Genomic DNA, 18,247 nt, shown 5'->3' with positions numbered 1-18,247 from the left:
TTACTCCAGGAGACCAATCTGCCTGATTTTCACTATCAAGATATCACAAAATTTAGTGCTGCATAAAAAGGACTTGACTGATGTTCAATTATTTATTCATTTCATTCAACAATTTCTGAGTGTTCACTAAGTGCCAGGCACCTTGGTAGGCCCTGGAGATAGACAAAAAGCAGTACAAAAGAAATGGTTCAACAAAAAAGCCTAGGGAAATATCATTGAATCAAAGGTATTAGAACTATGTAATTACTGCATATAAAGTACTTAGATACTTAATAAGTGCTTTTTTTTTTTTTTTTTTTTTTTTTTGCGGTACGCGGGCCTCTCACTGCTGTGGTCTCTCCCGTTGCGGAGCACAGGCTCCGGACGCGCAGGCTCAGCGGCCATGGCTCACGGGCCCAGCCCCTCCGCGGCATGTGGGATCTTCCCGGACCGGGGCACGAACCTGTGTCCCCTGCATAGGCAGGCGGACTCTCAACCACTGCGCCACCAGGGAAGCCCCAGTAAGTGCTTTTTATGATGATTCCACAACATTTGGAATCCACCGTTTGGGGGGAGAAGTCTTCTTTGACTAACTATAGCATATTGTTCTCCAAAGGTCGAATGAGATGAACCCAGTAGGCACAATGCCCTGGGCCGCCTCCTCTGAGCTCTTCTCCAGACAAAGGACGCTGCCTGCCAGGCTGCCTCACACTTGCTCCCACCCCCATGTGCTGCCGGCCTCCTTTCGCATATTTCAGGCAGTTCGTCTCCTGTCTGTTTTTGAAAGACCCATTTCACCTCCCATGGCGCTTTCTCTAAGCTATCGTATGACTCCATCTCCCTCTTTGGGACTCACATAACCCTCTAAACTCTGATTTTGGTTCTCAGAGACTGTGGTTATTTTTGCCCCAATCATCTCTCTCCTATTAGACAACAAATGGCTTGATGGCAGGGACCAATCTGACTTTGTGAGGTTTTTTAAAAATTTAAGCTTTGTCCATTTTTTTTTTTTTTTTGTGGTACGCGGGCCTCTCACTGCCGTGGCCTCTCCCGTTGCGGAGCACAGGCTCCGGACGCGCAGGCTCGGTGGCCATGGCTCACGGGCTCAGCCGCTCCACGGCATGTGGGATCTTCCCGGACCGGGGCACGAACCCGTGTCCCCTGCATTGGCAGGCGGATTCTCAACCACTGTGCCACCAGGGAAGCCCCTTTGTCCATTTTTCATGTAAAAAAAGATGTCCTGAGAACTGGGGAGGAGGAGTGATATCATTCATTCAACAAATATTTGAGTTGCAGTGATGCCCCAGGCACTAAACTCCAAAATACCAAGCAGTTGACTCTCTGGTTTGTGTTTTTTTTTAAAAGAGACATAGTTTTGTAGAATCATTTTTGCTGAAAAGAACACAACATAGTACAGCAATGAAAATTCTCCTATAAATGTTAAGTTCTATAAAGTCTTTTAAATTACACCTAACAATCCACTTAAGTTTGGAAAGAAGATGCGGTGGTACAATTGTTTTTTTTCTTCCTGGAGTCAGCGATGTAACTGATCCATAACAATGTCTTTTATGTTTTACTGTTTGCTAAATATTTTACCTTTTTAAACTTTTTTTTAACCGAAAAGAAAAATTTGAACCATTTCTCGTTTTTTCTTTACTCTCTAGAACCTGCTAAACAAGTAGGAGTACTATAGAAAGGGGGTAATTAAAGAATATATTTGCTTCATTCCAAAATGTTATATTAATTTCAAGAAATAAAGAGGGTATTGTTTCCTGACATTTATTATTTAAGAACGAGATGACCAAGGCTCATAGTCTGAAATGTACTATGGACTGTGCAATGTATTCCATGAGGCATAGCACGCTCTAAAATTCATTTATAGTATAAAGAAGTCTCTAAAAGAAATCCCACTAATAAAACAGGCCTTCACTCAATCTGACTGCCAAACTGACTTACTTTGGCAAGCAAGCTTGGAACATTTTAAATTTCACAAACATTATCCTGTTTTAAAAAAGTTAATTTTGACTACTTAAATGTAAAAATAAACCTTGGTTTTCAGTGAAATCAAGATTAAATCTTACCAGACTTCTAAAGTTAACTGTCATAATCAGATGTTACAATTAGTATAAAGTATAAAGGCTCTAAGTCTTTGGGGCTGTAGAGGCCCATTTATTCTCAACAACCCCCCTTTCCCTCTTCTAGAAGGCAAATTAGTGACCGTCTTTCCCACTTGCTCTTTCCTGTAGGTCAATGGGGTAAAAAGTATGCAATTTATAAATAAGAATGAAAAGCAATACATCGTGTATTCATTTAAATCAGGATTCAGTAAGAGCTTGATTTCTGCCACAATACTAACAGAATTAAGTGCACACACAACAACAACAACAAAAATTTAAGAGAAGAAAATGAAAGGAACAAATGTAGAAGGAGAAGAGAAAGGAGACTAATAATTTGGTTCTAGGCACTATGCTATGTGAAAAAAATAACCAGTTATTCCATTTTTACAGAGACAGAAACTAAGGCTGAGAGAGATGCAACATTTACCCAAGATCACAAAGCTATTCAATGGCAGAGCCAGGATTCATTCAAACACAGAGATTGCGTTCTAAAGCTCATGCTCTTCCCACCTCATGTTGTGTAGTGAGGAAAGGAGGAAGCATTGAGGAAAGAAAAGTGAGAGCTGTAATACAGCACTAGCAATTACTTCTAGAGGCTAGCTGTACTTATTTATCTACCTTTCAGAAAAAATTTGTTTTGACATTTGTACTTTAGATCTACTTACAAAAAGCTCAGGCCATAAATCAACTATACTTCAATAAAAAACAAACACAAGGGCTTCCCTGGTGGCACAGTGGTTGAGAGTCCGCCTGCCGATGCAGGGGACACGGGTTCGCGCCCCGGTCCGGGAAGATCCCACATGCCGCGGAGCGGCTGGGCCCGTGAGCCATGGCCGCTGAGCCTGCGCGTCCGGAGCCTGTGCTCCACAACGGGAGAGGCCACAACAGTGAGAGGCCCACGTACGGGGGGAGAAAAAAAAAAAAAAAAGCCCAGGCAACTAAAAATTCAATAAATTGATACTTTCATCTTTGGCTTGATCTGCAGAAGTTTTTGTAAGATGTAACTGTGGTTTCTAGAAGATGTCAAAGGATATTGCCTACTGGCTACGATGTTTTATAATATGGGGCTTTAGTCTTTCAGATTTTTGAAGAAAAGGGATTTTATCTTTTGTCATTTCTTAATGTTATATTTCAAACAAAATACAAGCAATCATACTCCAATTAATTAGAATTATGTTGACCAAAAAGGGTATTTACTGCCAAATACTGCTGTTACTCTACATCATACGTGCTCCATTTGCTGCCACAGAGGTTAAAAGGGGATCTCAGTTGCTTTAACAGAGGCAAAAAAGATAGTCCTGTCCAATAAAAGTTTCTGCAATGATGGAAATGTTCTGTATCTGTGCTGTCCAATATGGTAGCCACTCGTCACATCTGGCTATTGAGCACTTGAAATGTGCATAGCGTGACTGAAGAACTGAATTTTTAATCTTATTGGACCCTCCTGAACATCACAGGTCTAAAGAGAGCAGTTTAACCATTCCTCCCTGCCGAAGACACCTGCCAAGCAGTCCTGGCCAGGTTACTCTTTATGGCAATAGTATATAAAGACAAATGATTATTTGGCTATTAGTAACCTTCCAGTGGTAAGAGAGGAAAAGCGGAGAAGATGAATTTAGAAAACGATACATAGTCTGGTTCTTCTTTTTGGCTTGTGCTCCTGCAAAAGCTCTGATATCTAATTTTTGCGCTCCAGAGAATACAGCAGTCAATATTCGTAGATAAAAGAAGGCTATCTATCTGAGGTCAGCCCATGCTGAAATCTAAGTATCTTACCCTGTCCACATTACCTCTACATCTTTGAAATTGGGGACCATGCTTGCAGTTTTTACCTCTGCCTCCAGCACTTAACACTTACTAAGTATTCATTAAATTCTTGCTAAATAAGTGAGCAACCTTGAATTTCTCCATTCATTGCTCCAACATCTTAGAAGAGCCATTTGAGTTAAGTCTGGCGTTTTGGGCAAATCAGAGACTCTGGGATCGGTGTTAACGCCAAGGTTCACGCTACACTGCTGATGAAGTGTTCAGAGTGATTTTGGGTTCAAATTTCCCAACTAACTAAAATAACACAACTGCCGGGGCTCAGGGAAGCGGGGAGGGTGGAGCATGGCAGGCCAGGTGTAGCAAAGTAAGACCCTTTGGAAAATGATGCTCAGGTCTATAATTTACCCCTGGACGTTACGATACAACATATACAGAAGAACCAGATTTCAAGTGGTAGATTCTATCTCTTTTAACATAATACAAGAATTCTCATTTCTTACTTTTTAGGAAAAAGAGTTCCCTTCATAGAAAGTAACGAGTGTCCTAAGGGGAAACAAAAAGAAAACTTCTGAGAAAAGTGAGTGTGAAATTGGAAAACTAGTAAAGAACCCGGGGAGAAAGGAAATATAGGTTACAAAAATTATATAGTCACAATGTATGAGGAGGCAGGGACTATGTTTATTTAAGTTTTCAGGGGCTGAGCTAATGCTAGAGAGTTCCATGGTCCCCTCTGTGCCAAGCCTTCTTAACTCTATAGCTCTAATTCCTCCAGGGCGCCATGGGGAACATTCAACGTGACCATCTGTCTACAAAATCACCCTCAGAGAAATAAAAATGCATTTGGCAGGCACCCAAAATTACCACAGGTTCCCTACCATGATAATGAGTCTATGGCCATTGCCAAGTATCATTAATGGAGTCCCCATTACAATCAAGAACATTTTTTGCAACACCAAATTAAAACGTAAGTACAGTTTGGATAAGAAATCTTGTATGCTGTTTTTGGATGCAGAACTCCCTATTAATTGTGTCATAGTACCATTACCCCTCCACTTTAATATGGCGGTAAGAAGGTTTCCAAATGAATCATTCAAAACTTTGCTTCAACCAGCACACATGGAACGTGACTGGCTCCTGAGAAGCATTTTCCAGATCTCTGTAGGATAAAGAGCAAATCATTACCATTCAGCCTTCTAGATAACTTGGCTGTATTCAGGATGTAAAATTAGAAAATGCTATCTCTCCTGACCATCCAAATGACCCTTTCACTCTGGCCATCCTCTTCTCTTTACACTTCCTTAAGTAGACTTTTATTTTTGTACGCTTTCCCCTTCCAACTTCCCCCCACCTTCTACGTTCTGCGTCCTGCAGGCAGTCCCTTTATCATGTCCTGGTCATCCTTCAAGGGTCACTCAAATTCTCTCTTCTCACTCAGCCTGCCCCTAACCTTACTAACCTCCAGGGATCCTTCTCACCTCTGAACTCCTGAGTGCTTTATTGTTTATTATCATACTTATTTTATTCTTTAACTCCCCTGGTGATCCTGATGATCAGCTAGGTTTAGCACTTATGGGTATGGGCTCTGTCTCATGGTAGGGAGAGACTACTTTCTGCCATTTTTAATTCCTTAGTGTTCTCAATTAGTCACATTAATTAACAGCTGAGTGCTGGGTATAAGGATAGGAATCTACAAATGAAAAAGCCAGAAGCTTTAAAATGAGATCTATTTGAACTACTTAGTATTTGGTGATAAATGGAATCAAAAGAGAATATCCTAAATGTGATCCTTGCAATGATCTTAATTTAATCAACCAGAAGCTTAACAGAGAGTTTTAAAAAGCAAAAGACATATACAAGTGGTTGATTATAATGAATCTTTTAGATAGATTTATTAGAGCTTAAAGAGTCAAGAAGGGATGAAACAGAACTTACTGTAGAACAGAAGGTGGGGAAAAGGGAAATGGGAATGTGAATGACGGAAAGAAGGCGGCAAATGACCTGGGATAAAATTATATTTTCTATTTGAGTGACTCTTTAAAACATTCTCTATGGTTTAAGTACTTTACAAACAAATAACAACTTTAAAAATAAAACAAAATACCAACCAGGTGGGTGCATTTGTGGTGTAGGTGCAAACAGCAATAGCAACTGAAAATGCCTACGATCTTACATCCGTACACAAGTTTACTCCAAGGCTATCAACCTTTAAGATACTTTTTAAGTGATGTGAATACTCTATACTTATTATTATTATTTTTGTGTGTGTGTGGTATGCGGCCGCCTCTCACTGTTGTGGCCTCTCCCGTTGCGGAGCACAGGCTCCGGACGCGCAGGCTCAGTGGCCACGGCTCACGGGCCCAGCCACTCTGCGGCAAGTGGGATCCTCCCGGACCGGGGCACGAACCTGCGTCCCCTGCATCAGCAGGCGGACTCTCAACCACTGCGCCACCAGGGAAGGCCATATACTTTTATCAAATCATGAATACATCTTAAACATTAATTGAATAAAACTTCATTAAGTATTTGAGATTATCAATTTTTAAAAAAGCAACATGCAAGAAATCACAAAAGGAAAATAGATTTAGAGAGTTAACATTCCTGATAGAGATCAGCCTCTAGAACCTTCGTTCTAAGTTTCCTAAAAGTGTTGGGTAGAATGACTAATAAAAGGCAGCAAAGTATCACATGACATCCTCACTTACAGAATTTCTCAGCGAGGACACCCCACATAACCTATCCCAAACTGCCCTGCTCTCCCTTACACAGCAGCTACATCCATGTCCACATTTGCTTCGGTGGGTATCTTACTGGCTTGGGAAAGACAGACACGGCACCTGGCTTAGTTCCTTGCCCGTAGCACAATTCTGCAAATGCATACATGCTGGGCTGAACCGAAAGGCTGCAGTTTTCATCCTAGGATAACCTCCAACAGCACTGTTACCCTCAATGTAATTGTTACGCATTACTCAGCACGCTAATTCTTTCAAGAAAGCTCAAAGGATCACACTCTTCCGCTGTTACCGCCCCACCCTCCCTCCCCAGAAGCTCTGCTTGCTTCGAGTTCTTCTCCTGTCCTCTCCATTTTAGTGATCAGCATTACCATCTACCCATCTAGTTGCTCAAGCCAGGAAACTGAAAATCAGTTGTGATTCTTCTTCCCTTCCTCCCCCATATCCAATTGTTCACCAGATCTAGTAGATTCTACCTCATAAATCTCTCTAGCTGAAATTACTTCTAAATCCTGGATCAAGTCACCACCAGCTCTCACCTGAATTGCTATAACAAGCCTTCTAACAGTCTCCCTTCCTACAATAGTCCTGACCCAGTTCGATCTACTCTCCCCCATGCAGCTTATGGACCTCTCTAAAATGTGAATCTGGGCTTCCCTGGTGGCGCAGTGGTTGAGAATCCGCCTGCCGATGCAGGGGACACGGGTTCGTGCCCCGGTCCGGGAAGATCCCACATGCCGCGGAGCGGCTGGGCCCGTGAGCCATGGCCACTGAGCCTGTGCGTCCGGAGCCTGTGCTCCGCAACGGGAAAGGCCACAACAGTGAGAGGCCCGCGTACCACAAAAAAAAAACAAAAAAAACAAAACAAAACAAAATGTGAATCTGATAGTGTTTCTGTTCTGCTTAAAAATCTGTAATGCCACACCCATTAGGATGGCTATTATAAAACAAGTTTTAAAAAACCAAACAAACAGAAAAGAACAAGTGTCAGCAAGGATGTGCACAGCAGCTGTGGAGACAGTCTGGTGGTTCCTCAAGAAGTTAAACATAGAATTACCATATGCTCCAGTAATTGCACTCCTGGGTATACAACCAAAACAAGTGAAAGCGGGAACTCAAACAGATATTGTGCACACATGTTCACAGCAACATTATTCACAATAGCCGAAAGGTGGAGCAACCCAAGTGTCCATCGACAGATAAATGGATAAACACAATGTGGTCTATACATACAATGGGACATGATTCAGCCTTACAAAGGAAGACAATTTTGATACATGCTATGACTTGGATAAGCCTTGAAGACAGCATGCTAAGTGAAATCAGACAGTCATAAAAGAACAAATACTGTATGATTCCACTTATATGAGGTACCTAGAATAGCCAAATTCATGGAGATAGAAAATAGAACGGTGGTTGACAGGGGCTGGGGGAGGGAAGAATGGGAAATTATTGTTTAATGGATACAGAGTTTCAGTTTGGGAAGATGAAGAATGTTCTGGAGAAAGAATGGTGGTGATGGTTGCACAACAACGTGAATGTATTGAATTGTACGCGTACAAATGGTTCAAATGATAAATTTTATGTTCTATATATTTTTTCATTAAAAAAAAAGTCGTGCACACACAAAAATCTACACTGCCTCTCCACTGGCCTCAGGATAAAGTCCTGAGATCTCCTAATGTGATTCACAATGCCCCTCAGGATTTAGTCCCAATATACCTCTCCCCTTGCTATTACTCTTTGTTCCTTCAGGGCCTAGTCCTACTCAGCTATGTTGGAGCTGTGCTCACACTACTTTATAAATCTTTATACAAACTATTCCCACTGTCTACAAGACAACCTCTTCTCCATTTGTAATGTTTTCGATTTTCATCCCTGTATGTCCCTTCTTGGCATCTCTTATCACAATATTGTAGCTGCCTGTTTGCTTTTCTGTCTCCCTTCCTACTAGCTTATAGCCCTATGAAGGAAAAAATAAAGTCTCATCTCATTTAGAACTACATCTTTGGTGCCTGGCACATACAAATATTCAGTAAATACTGTTGATTATGTAAATTCATAAATGTAGCAGATAGGGAAGAGTTTCTGGAAGCACACATTTTACAATGAAGTATGTAATATACACAACTGGACACATACCATTCCTTCACAGGCATCTTTAAAAAGATTCTATGTCTGTTGCAGTTTATCAAAAGGCTCAAATTCTTGAGATAAAATTCTAATATGAAAGATTTCTCACATAAAATTCCAGTTTCCTCTACAATCCTTCCCGATGGACAAATATGGCGCTTTTTATCAGTTTGTTTTTTAATGCCATTCTATTTAAAGTTGTATGTACATAGGACACTCACTCCTTTAAAATTAGGTCATTCAGAAATGCTAAGCCAAAGTCCTGAAAATACTGTCAATGCCTGTCATATTGAAACAATTGGTTACTTATCTGTTGTTTTACTACTTTGTGAAGTTTTTTAAAGGTGGGATCAGCTTCAAAATGTAGAATTCTCTATCTCTTCTCACATCCTGCAACCATATAATTTATGATTCTGAAATATCAATATTTATGACCATATAATTTCAAAACTAACCACTTACACTGTTTCATTCAAAGTGGAAAGAGTCTAAAACTGGCCATGTAGCACAGTGCTGTCAGGACCAATCTTCTAAGAAATGGCTTTGGTGAAAGTTTTTATTATAGTTCTATAAACTAAAAGACTCTCACATCTAATATGGAAAAATGTATTCAGAAACTGTAGAAACACGCTAGAGAAGACTGCCCCTGCCCCCCACCCCTTGTCATTTCCCCCATCTTTCTCTTCCTCTCTTTTCAAAAGAGTGAAACCAAATAATTTCAGCAGCATCTAAAATCTGATGGTGAAAAGTATTTATTACTTAATCCCTGTCTGGATGTGACTTTTTTTTTTTTATTATTTATTTATTTATTTATTTTTTGTGGTACGTGGGCTTCTCACTGTTGTGGCCTCTCCCGTTGCGGAGCACAGGCTCCGGACGCGCAGGCTCAGCGGCCATGGCTCACGGGCCCAGCCGCTCCGCGGCACGTGGGATCTTCCCGGACCTGGGCACGAACCCGCGTCCCCTGCATCGGCAGGCGGACTCTCAACCACTGCGCCACCAGGGAAGCCCTGGATGTGACTTTTAAAAAACTTGATATATAATTGCCATATAACATTATACTAGTTTCAGGTGTACAACGTAATGATTTGATATTTGTTTGTATATATTGCAAAATGATCACCACAATAAGTCTCGTTAACATCCATTACCACACACATTTACAAAATTTTTTTTTTCTTTTGATGAGAACTTTTAAGATCTACTCTCTTAGCAACTTTCAGCTATACAATACACTATTATTAGCTACGGTGGCAATGCTGTATATTACATCCTCATGACATTTAGTTTAGAACTGGAAGTCTGTACTCACTCTTTAATTAAAAGTGAATATGCTATATGCATACAATGGATTACTACTCAGCAATAAAAAGGGAAACTAATACACGTAGCAATTAGTCTCAAAAATGTTATGAGTCAAAATTGCCAGACACAAAAGAGTACCTACTGTATGATTCCACTCATATGAAGTTTCAGAGCAAACAAAATAATTTATGGTAACAGAACTCAGAACAGTGCTTCTGGTGAAGAGAGAAGGAATGACTAAGAAGTGGCATAAAGGAACTTCCTGGGGTGACAGAAATGTTCTACATCCGACCAAGGTGTGCATTATACTAGTGTATACATTTGTCAAAACTGATGAAACCATACACTTAAGATATGTGCATTGTCCTGTATATAAATTATACCCTAACATTAAATGAGAAGGTTGTCCTCTAGCTCTTTTAAGACTTTTTATTACCAAAAAAAGTGAAATAATTCTTGGTCTCTATAAAGTACTCAGTATTTTTAAAAATATATTACCATTGCTCACCTGCAGTACATGTGATTTAACTTACCCACGGAAAAAATAGCTGGAAAGCACATATCAGAGAAACTATGGCCTGAAATGGGAAGGAGAACTGGCAATGATAGAGATTTTTCTAGTACTTTTCAATCTACCAGATCTGAAAACGTTTTACCAAAAAAAAAAAAAAAAAAAATATATATATATATATATATATATATATATATATATATATATATTTTTTTTTTTTTTTTTTTTTTTTTTTTTATGGTACGCGGGCCTCTCACTGTTGTGGCCTCTCCCGTTACGGAGAACAGGCTCCAGACACACAGGCTCTGCAGCCATGACTCACGGGCCCAGCCGCTCCGCGGCATGTGGGATCTTCCCGGACCAGGGCACGAACCCACGTCCCCTGCATCAGCAGGCGGACTCTCAACCACTGTGCCACCAGGGAAGCCCCCAAAAATATTTTTTAAAGCCCTATGCTACACATTTATAGGTTTCATCTGCTAAAAGGAATTGTTGCCTTCATACGATCTCAACGTATTACACAGTCACCCAAACCACGTGAAGAGAAATTGTGAGTACACCCATAAGGAAGCAACTGGTTTTGTACTTCTTTTTTGTAAATGTTGATCACTATCAATAATAGTAAATATAAGACTCCTGCTTAGGCAGCCTCATCACAAATATATCTATCCCCCATGTTTAATAATAGAAATTACTAACAATAAAACCTTCTACTGAACTTTATAATTCAAGGCCTAGCAGAGACATCTAACCAGGTCACAGAAGGAGAAAACGGAAGGAAGGGTTTAATTGACTAAGAAGTTAATGGATAAAACAGATATAATATTATTTCATTTGCATTTTAGTAGGCTTCACACAATCCACAAAATATGCGTTTTGTTTTGTTTTGGTTTTTGGGTTTTTTTGGCCACTCCACGTGGCTTTTGGGATCCTACTTCCCCAACCAGGGATTGAACCCGGGCCCTCGGCAGTGAAAGTGTGGAGTCCTAAACGCTGGACCGCCAGGGAATTCCTGAAATATGCACTTTTACTGGTTTCCTTTCCCTGATACATGTTTCTCTCCTCCTTTTGGAGCAATCAACACAAACAACCACATTCATGAGGAATTAGTTGAATGAGAAAGTTCAGCAAAACTTGTGGACCACTCACCTCATGTTGGCTATATGCTGCGGCACACGCTGATGCTGAAAATGGTCAGGCCACGGATGATGCAGGCAGAAGGATGGAGAGGGCTGAAGACAGCACGTTGCCTGATAAACAGGTGAATGGTTTGGACAGAGAGATGCAGAATACTCTGCGTGTGGCTGCATGCAACACGAGGCCAAAGCAGGAGGTGCTGCAGGGCTAGCGTCGGGAGGGCACTCTTGGTGACTGTCATGGGTAGTCAAAGGGTGATGGTATGGGCAAGGATGGCAGCACTGGGATAACATCTGAGGCGCTCTTTGGTTGTCTAAAGGCAGAAAGGATGATCTAACTGTGCCATTAACTTGCAGGCATCCATTTGGACTCACTTTTGTTCTGGGCGCTTCTGTGGGGACGAGCTGCTGGGCGGCAGGGTCTCCATCACAGGCGGGGAGGGCACTCGGGCTGGTAGCACTGGTTGCAATGCTGCCATTGCTCAGAACCACAAAATCGTTGTTCATAGCCATGCTCCAATTTCTGGACCCTAAGAAAGAAAATGATATAAAATCATCCAGTTACAGTCAGGCAGGCAATTATGTAAAAAAGATAGGAAAATGATTTTAAAACAGCTCTTTGAAAACAAGGGTTCTTGCAGGAGTTGTGAAGGCACTGGGGGAAGCCCGGTGCACCTGGAGCAGAGCCAGCCATGGGTTAGGCCTCCTCTTCCTTCCTCCCAGCTACACCGCGCACCTTGAGAGCCCTCTCCTATCGCACTGACCACTTCCTCCCTGCCCCATCTCCATTTTCAGTGCCCGTCTCCTCTCCTCATCCTAGATGTGCAAGTAGCAGTTAAGAATTAGAACATTTTAGGCTGGGGGTGGGAAGGGGGTAGAAGAGACAGAGGATACCAATATCATTCTTTAGCTTTTCAAGAATATCATGCTTGGGGTGTTCTGATATAGGAATAATGGGCAAAATGAAGGGCTCCTCTGAAGCAATTAGTTGTGTAGGTTCAGATAATGTGAATAATCTTAAGAATGCCTTATGTCTTTGAAAAATATCAAGAAAATATGATTTTTCCTCTAAGTCACTCAGGTCCTAGAACAAGAATAAACAAAAGAAAATAAAAACAAATTAGCTAAGCTAAGAACTGTGGCAACCAAGATATCAGATGCAAAAGTCTTATCCCCTAAACCAATGAATGTAATGCTAAAAAAATAATAAAACATGCCACATAAGTTGCCATGAACTTAATAATTTGTTTTCTATGCTATGTCCCACAGGTAGCAATGCCTGCACACAAGAAGAAGAATATTATGGCTGGAATTTGCTTCAAGTGAGATTTTTGTTATTAAGTTTTTCCCTCCACCAAAGGGTCCAGGCCTTCAATGTAAAGGAAAAATTAGTGTTCAAATTACCAGTAATATTTTTCTGTCCAGTCAACAAACAAAGGCAAAAACAGACAGCCTTCTTCCTCTCCCTTTGCCCACTTATCACCCTCTGACAAACATACACAATGTGCAGTAAGAAAAATAGGTCATCAAATGCTAGTGGTCTATTTAACCTACACAGGAAAGCCAACAAGAAAAAAAGAAAACCATTGTTTGGCTCACTAACCCTTCTGGCATGGCATTTTTCTGAGTGGACAAAACAGCTTCTGGAGAAATCTCTCTCCAGCCTCTCCCCACCTCTGTCAGACACACAGGTACTAGAAGAAATCATCTCTTTTCAGTCTGAGTACATGTAATGACTAAACCTGGGTCACCCATGAGGGGTATTTCTGAACAGGGAATGCCAGAAGGATGTGTAACGTTTCAATGTGACCACTAATACCCGGGAGATACTCACTGTACTAGGCAGGATGCAAATTTAGCATTATTGACTTATTTTCCTTTCAGATAGAGCTCATCAAACACTCAAACACACACACACACACACACACACACACACACACACACCCATTCAGCTATATAAACATCAACGCTGTAAGAAATGGAAGAATTAATGTAGACATTAAAAAATGTCTTCATAAATTAATTTAGTGGAAAAGACAAAGCATTTATAAATATCAAAACATATATGTAAATCAAGCAGATGCTACTTCTCTCATCAGCCTTACCATCACCATCACCAATCCCGACTGCCTTTTATAACGACCATTGAGAAGGATTTTTTGGGGGGCCAACCCACACGGCACGCGGAATCTTAGTTCCCCGACCAGGGATTGAATCCACAGCCCCTGCAGTGAAAGCACGAAGTCTTAACCACTGGACCGCCAGGGACGTCCCTGAGAAGGATTCTGAATTGTAGTAAACACAGTTGCTCTCTTCTTCAGTAAATCACTCCTGGGTATAAACACCTCCTATAAAACACTCAAATGATAGCCCCAACACAAAGCATTGGTAGTTAAAAAGTATTATCCAACTAGTGGGAAGATAAGGTAGATAAACTGGTAAGAGCCCTAAAGTGACCCAGGAGGCACAAACTCTAATCTTTTTTCCATCGCTTTCTTAATGTGCCATCTTAGCAAGATCTGCTCCCTTAAGCTTCCTTTTACTGAAGGATATATCCTCCCTTTTGTTGTTAACAAAAGAAAAGGCTGTATGCAAATGTTCTGAAAACAATAAAACATATTAATCAAAGGCCATCTAAAAAGGCACTCGAGTTTTTTAAAAGTTAATTGAAATTTAAGATGTTTATTTGTATGGTTAAGTGAAAGATAGTCTAGAAAATGTAAGAAGCAATTGCTTGATGAGATAAATTGTCATCTCATTGTACAAATACTCCACAGAAATCACAGAGGGCATAAGCTTTCTCTTGCCTCTACCCATGACTCATGTTTCCAAGCCTTCTCTTCAGATCTCAGCCAAGCTACCGGAGCTGATGCAATCTTCTAGGCTGAATGGGAAAATCAAGACCTCCTCCCTCTTGGCCCTTCCATCAGGTTAGAAGGAAGACTTTTCTAGTTTGTCGATTTGTTCTGACCATCCTAGGTTGGTTAATATCATTTCAGAGTCTATTTTTGGTATTTAATTCAATCAGTCATATTGACTATAATCACAGCTGTCAGGTGGGTTACCCTAGTGAGAAGTATCTAACAAAAATCCTCAGTTTTCAAGTGAAACTGGGCTTAAGACAGAGTGCCATCAACCTGGAACACTCACCAAAGTATCCTGAAATCCTCTCTAGACTCTCCGAAATTTCATCTGTTTCCCTATCTTCTAATTAAATCTGCTTGTCGTCAGGAAAAATTATTTTTCTTTTTCTTTGTAACAAGAATTACAACTATCATTCTCTCTTATTTTTATTGCAAATGCATCATATTGTACATAAGAGTTAAATAGATTTTTGCAGGCCAGCCAAGGGACCTAATCACCATGTATAACATTTTTTTCCCCAGTGTGGTAAAATGCACTTCAAGCGCCAAATAACTGACTTACGAATGATTTTGGGGGCACAACTTGTTTTGTAACTTGGAGATTTCTTGTAATGAAGTAGGTACAAGCGGAGAGTAAAGAATAATTTGAACTCTGACTTTGCATTGTATTTGAAGTAAGTCATATAAGCTTCCTATGATTCACTTTCTTCAATCATAAAATGGGAACAATCAAATTGACTTTATAAATAAGTTGTGGATTATAAGTAAAAAATAATAAAAAAGCAAAAGCAGACAAAAATTGTTCTAAGAAATGTTTACAGATTAAGTTCAGTGGATGTATTTGTGTAAGAATTCAGGTGACCAGGAGAACAGCAAAGTTTTGATCTAAAGTAAAGAGTTGACCTTAAGGTCACACAGAGAAAGACCTTATTTCTTTAGAAATGAGACAAATGAGACAAAAATTTGGTCTGAGCCAGAGAGAACAGGAAAGGAGATGAGAGAGTGGAAAATTCAACATCATAAAAATGAATTATTGTGATAAATGTAATACTATGTGATTATAAATGCAGTGATAATAGTATTTATGTGGGAAGTTTAAAATAAGTTTTGGATCAAATATAATGAACAATTTTAAAAGAGCTTTGTTGAAATCACCTGTTTTCCCCAGCGCCATGACACACAGGGACTGCCAAAAGAAAGCTATTCTTGAGACACTGGCTTGAGGTGTGATGGAGCCCCATGGCCATATATTTTAGTGTATTTCCTGTTGTTCATGAATATAACATGCCAGTATCAATACATCTGAAGCCACTAATCTCACACCTCCTATTTCACCTTTTCTATACTAGCATTTTTATGTCCCAAGTGCTTTAGCTGTTTGGGGACTGAGTATAAGGCGTTTGGCCAAAGACCAACTTTTGATTACATTTTAAAATTTAAGATATTTTTCTTTGAGCCTCAGTTCTTCACATGTATAAATCAGGATGGGAATCAATGTCTACCTGAGAATGTAAAAATATTTTGAAAACCATAAAGGGCTATGTATTTACAATGGAAGAATTATTATTATTGCTTGATCGAGTGATGAGAATATTAAAAAATATGGAGTGATGCTTCCTAGTTCCAAAGCTGAAATTATGTTTTAAAATGGCATCAGAGATATCTGTGGCTTAGAAGAAATGGCCTGGGTGGGTCTGAATTTGAAAGCTGACTCTACGGGATACTAACTTTGAGAACCTAGGTCAAGTTACTTACATTCTTAGAGCCTCTAAGTCTTGATTCTTCTTAGAGCTAAATTTGTTTGAAATGCAAATTGGTGCAACCTTCTAAAAGAGCAACACAGCACTACTAATCAAAATTTGAAATACCCTCATCCTTTGACTCACAATTCTACTAGGAGTTTACCCTTCGGATATATTTGAACAATGTGTAAAGATAAATGTCCGGATAAAGATGCTGACTGCACCACTGCTTGTAACCGTGAAAACTGGAAACCACCTGACTTATCAATAGGGGACTTAAATTCTGTCATATCCATACCTTGGGTACTCTGCACAACAAAAAAGAATGAGTTAAATCAGGATTATTGCTAGGGAAAGAAGTCCAAAGTACATCTTCATGTGTGAATAAAACCTAACTGCAGAAGAGCCTATGTGGTATGAATCCATTTCATTAAAAAAGTGGCAGAAACACACATGTATGGTTAGTATACACACAGATAATTTCTAGAAGGACCTAAGAAAATGCTAACATTGTTTCCTGCTGGAGAGTTGGATTGGGCCATTTGGAAGGGTAGAGAAGACTTTCACATTTTACTTTCTGCACTGCTTGCAAATTTACTACAAATGTGCCGTCTTCATAGTAATAAAATATTAATGAAACAACATATAAAGTTTCTAGCACAGTGACTAATAATGAACAGAAGATAATTATTATTAAAATGCAAAAACAGAAGCAAACTTATTTCACCTTAAAGGATAAACAGTCATCTCTTCACTGGATGCATTTTTAATTGTTTGTCTTCCAGTATATATCTGCTTTCTTACAATAGCACCCTACACAATATATCAAATAATTGGATAAAGCAGGAAATCAAAAAGGATTTAAGGAGCAAAAACAGATGAATACAAACTATTCGGAAAAAGGTTTTCAATATATCTTATCTCCCAGATTCCAAATTTTGGGAAACATAAATTATTATTTGTTGGACCAAAGCTATCTATGAACCAAAAGTATCATGACTAGTTTCATAAGCATTAAACAGAGAATACAGAGAATAAATATAGAGGCACTTCAATCAAATGTAAAGAGAAAAGTCATCAGAGCTCATGTGATTAGAAGGTTCAAACAATTACATCCTACTCTGGGCTCAGGACACTTACACCTATAAGATCAAAGGAAATTACCCTGCTTCGAAGACTAAAAGTAGTATCTCATTGAAAATTCTATCATATGGGCTTCCCTGGTGGCGCAGCGGTTGAGAGTCCACCTGCCGATGCAGAGGACATGGGTTCGCGCCCCGGTCCGGGAGGATCCCACATGCCGCGGAGCGGCTGGGCCCGTGAGCCATGGCCACTGAGCCTGCGCGTCCGGAGCCTGTGCTCCGCAACGGGAGAGGCCACAGCAATGAGAGGCCCGCGTACTGCAAAAAAAAAAAAAGGAAAAAGAAAAAGGAAATGCTATCATATAATCATAGGAGGAACTGCTGGAATTATGGAAATTTTATTCATCAACATATTACATGTGAAAATATGCGAATGACACATAATTTATCCAAAAGATGCCATCAAACTATTTAGGTGGCTCAACATCCAAAAAGCGTTATGAAAGCCTCTTAGTAGCTCCTTGCAATTGGAAGCCATAACTTTTTGTGGCCAGAAAACTGTCCAGTTAAAATCTAAAGGTAATGTACGGGCTTCCCTGGTGGCGCAGTGGTTGAGAGTCCGCCCACCGATGCAGGGGACACGGGTTCGTGCCCCGGTCCGGGAAGGTCCCACGTGCCGGCTGGGCCCGTGAGCTATGGCCGCTGGGCCTGCGCGTCCGGAGCCTGCGCTCCGCAACGGGAGAGGCCACAACAGTGAGAGGCCCGCGTACCACACACACAAAAATAAATAAAATAAAAATAATAATAAAATAAAATCTAAAGGTAATGTTGAAGAGAATACACAGACATGTTCCAATTACCACAGTAAGCACTCCGCAAAGC

The 18,247-nt window shown here is 40.2% G+C and overlaps 1 protein-coding gene across 6 annotated transcripts in view; it reads right to left on the bottom strand.

Annotated features, from left to right (window-relative positions):
- Nucleotides 1-18,247, bottom strand: part of DISP1 (dispatched RND transporter family member 1) — a 209,674-nt gene that overhangs the window by 42,284 nt on the left and 149,143 nt on the right. For 3 of the 6 annotated variants that reach the window (XM_067028126.1, XM_067028159.1, XM_067028137.1), the window contains exon 2: nucleotides 12,053-12,207. In XM_067028126.1, coding sequence (XP_066884227.1) covers nucleotides 12,053-12,156 — 104 coding nt within the window. In that variant the 5' untranslated portion in view covers nucleotides 12,157-12,207. Of the gene's footprint in view, nucleotides 1-11,690; nucleotides 12,208-18,247 lie in introns of all 6 variants that reach the window. The other 3 variants (XM_067028148.1, XM_059069315.2, XM_067028115.1) reach the window with 2 other exon arrangements.

This window comes from Kogia breviceps, chromosome 1, assembly GCF_026419965.1.
Source record: "Kogia breviceps isolate mKogBre1 chromosome 1, mKogBre1 haplotype 1, whole genome shotgun sequence".
Lineage (NCBI taxonomy): Eukaryota > Metazoa > Chordata > Mammalia > Artiodactyla > Physeteridae > Kogia > Kogia breviceps.
Note: the sequence above shows the minus strand (reverse complement) of the source record. Positions and strands in the feature narration are given on the sequence as shown.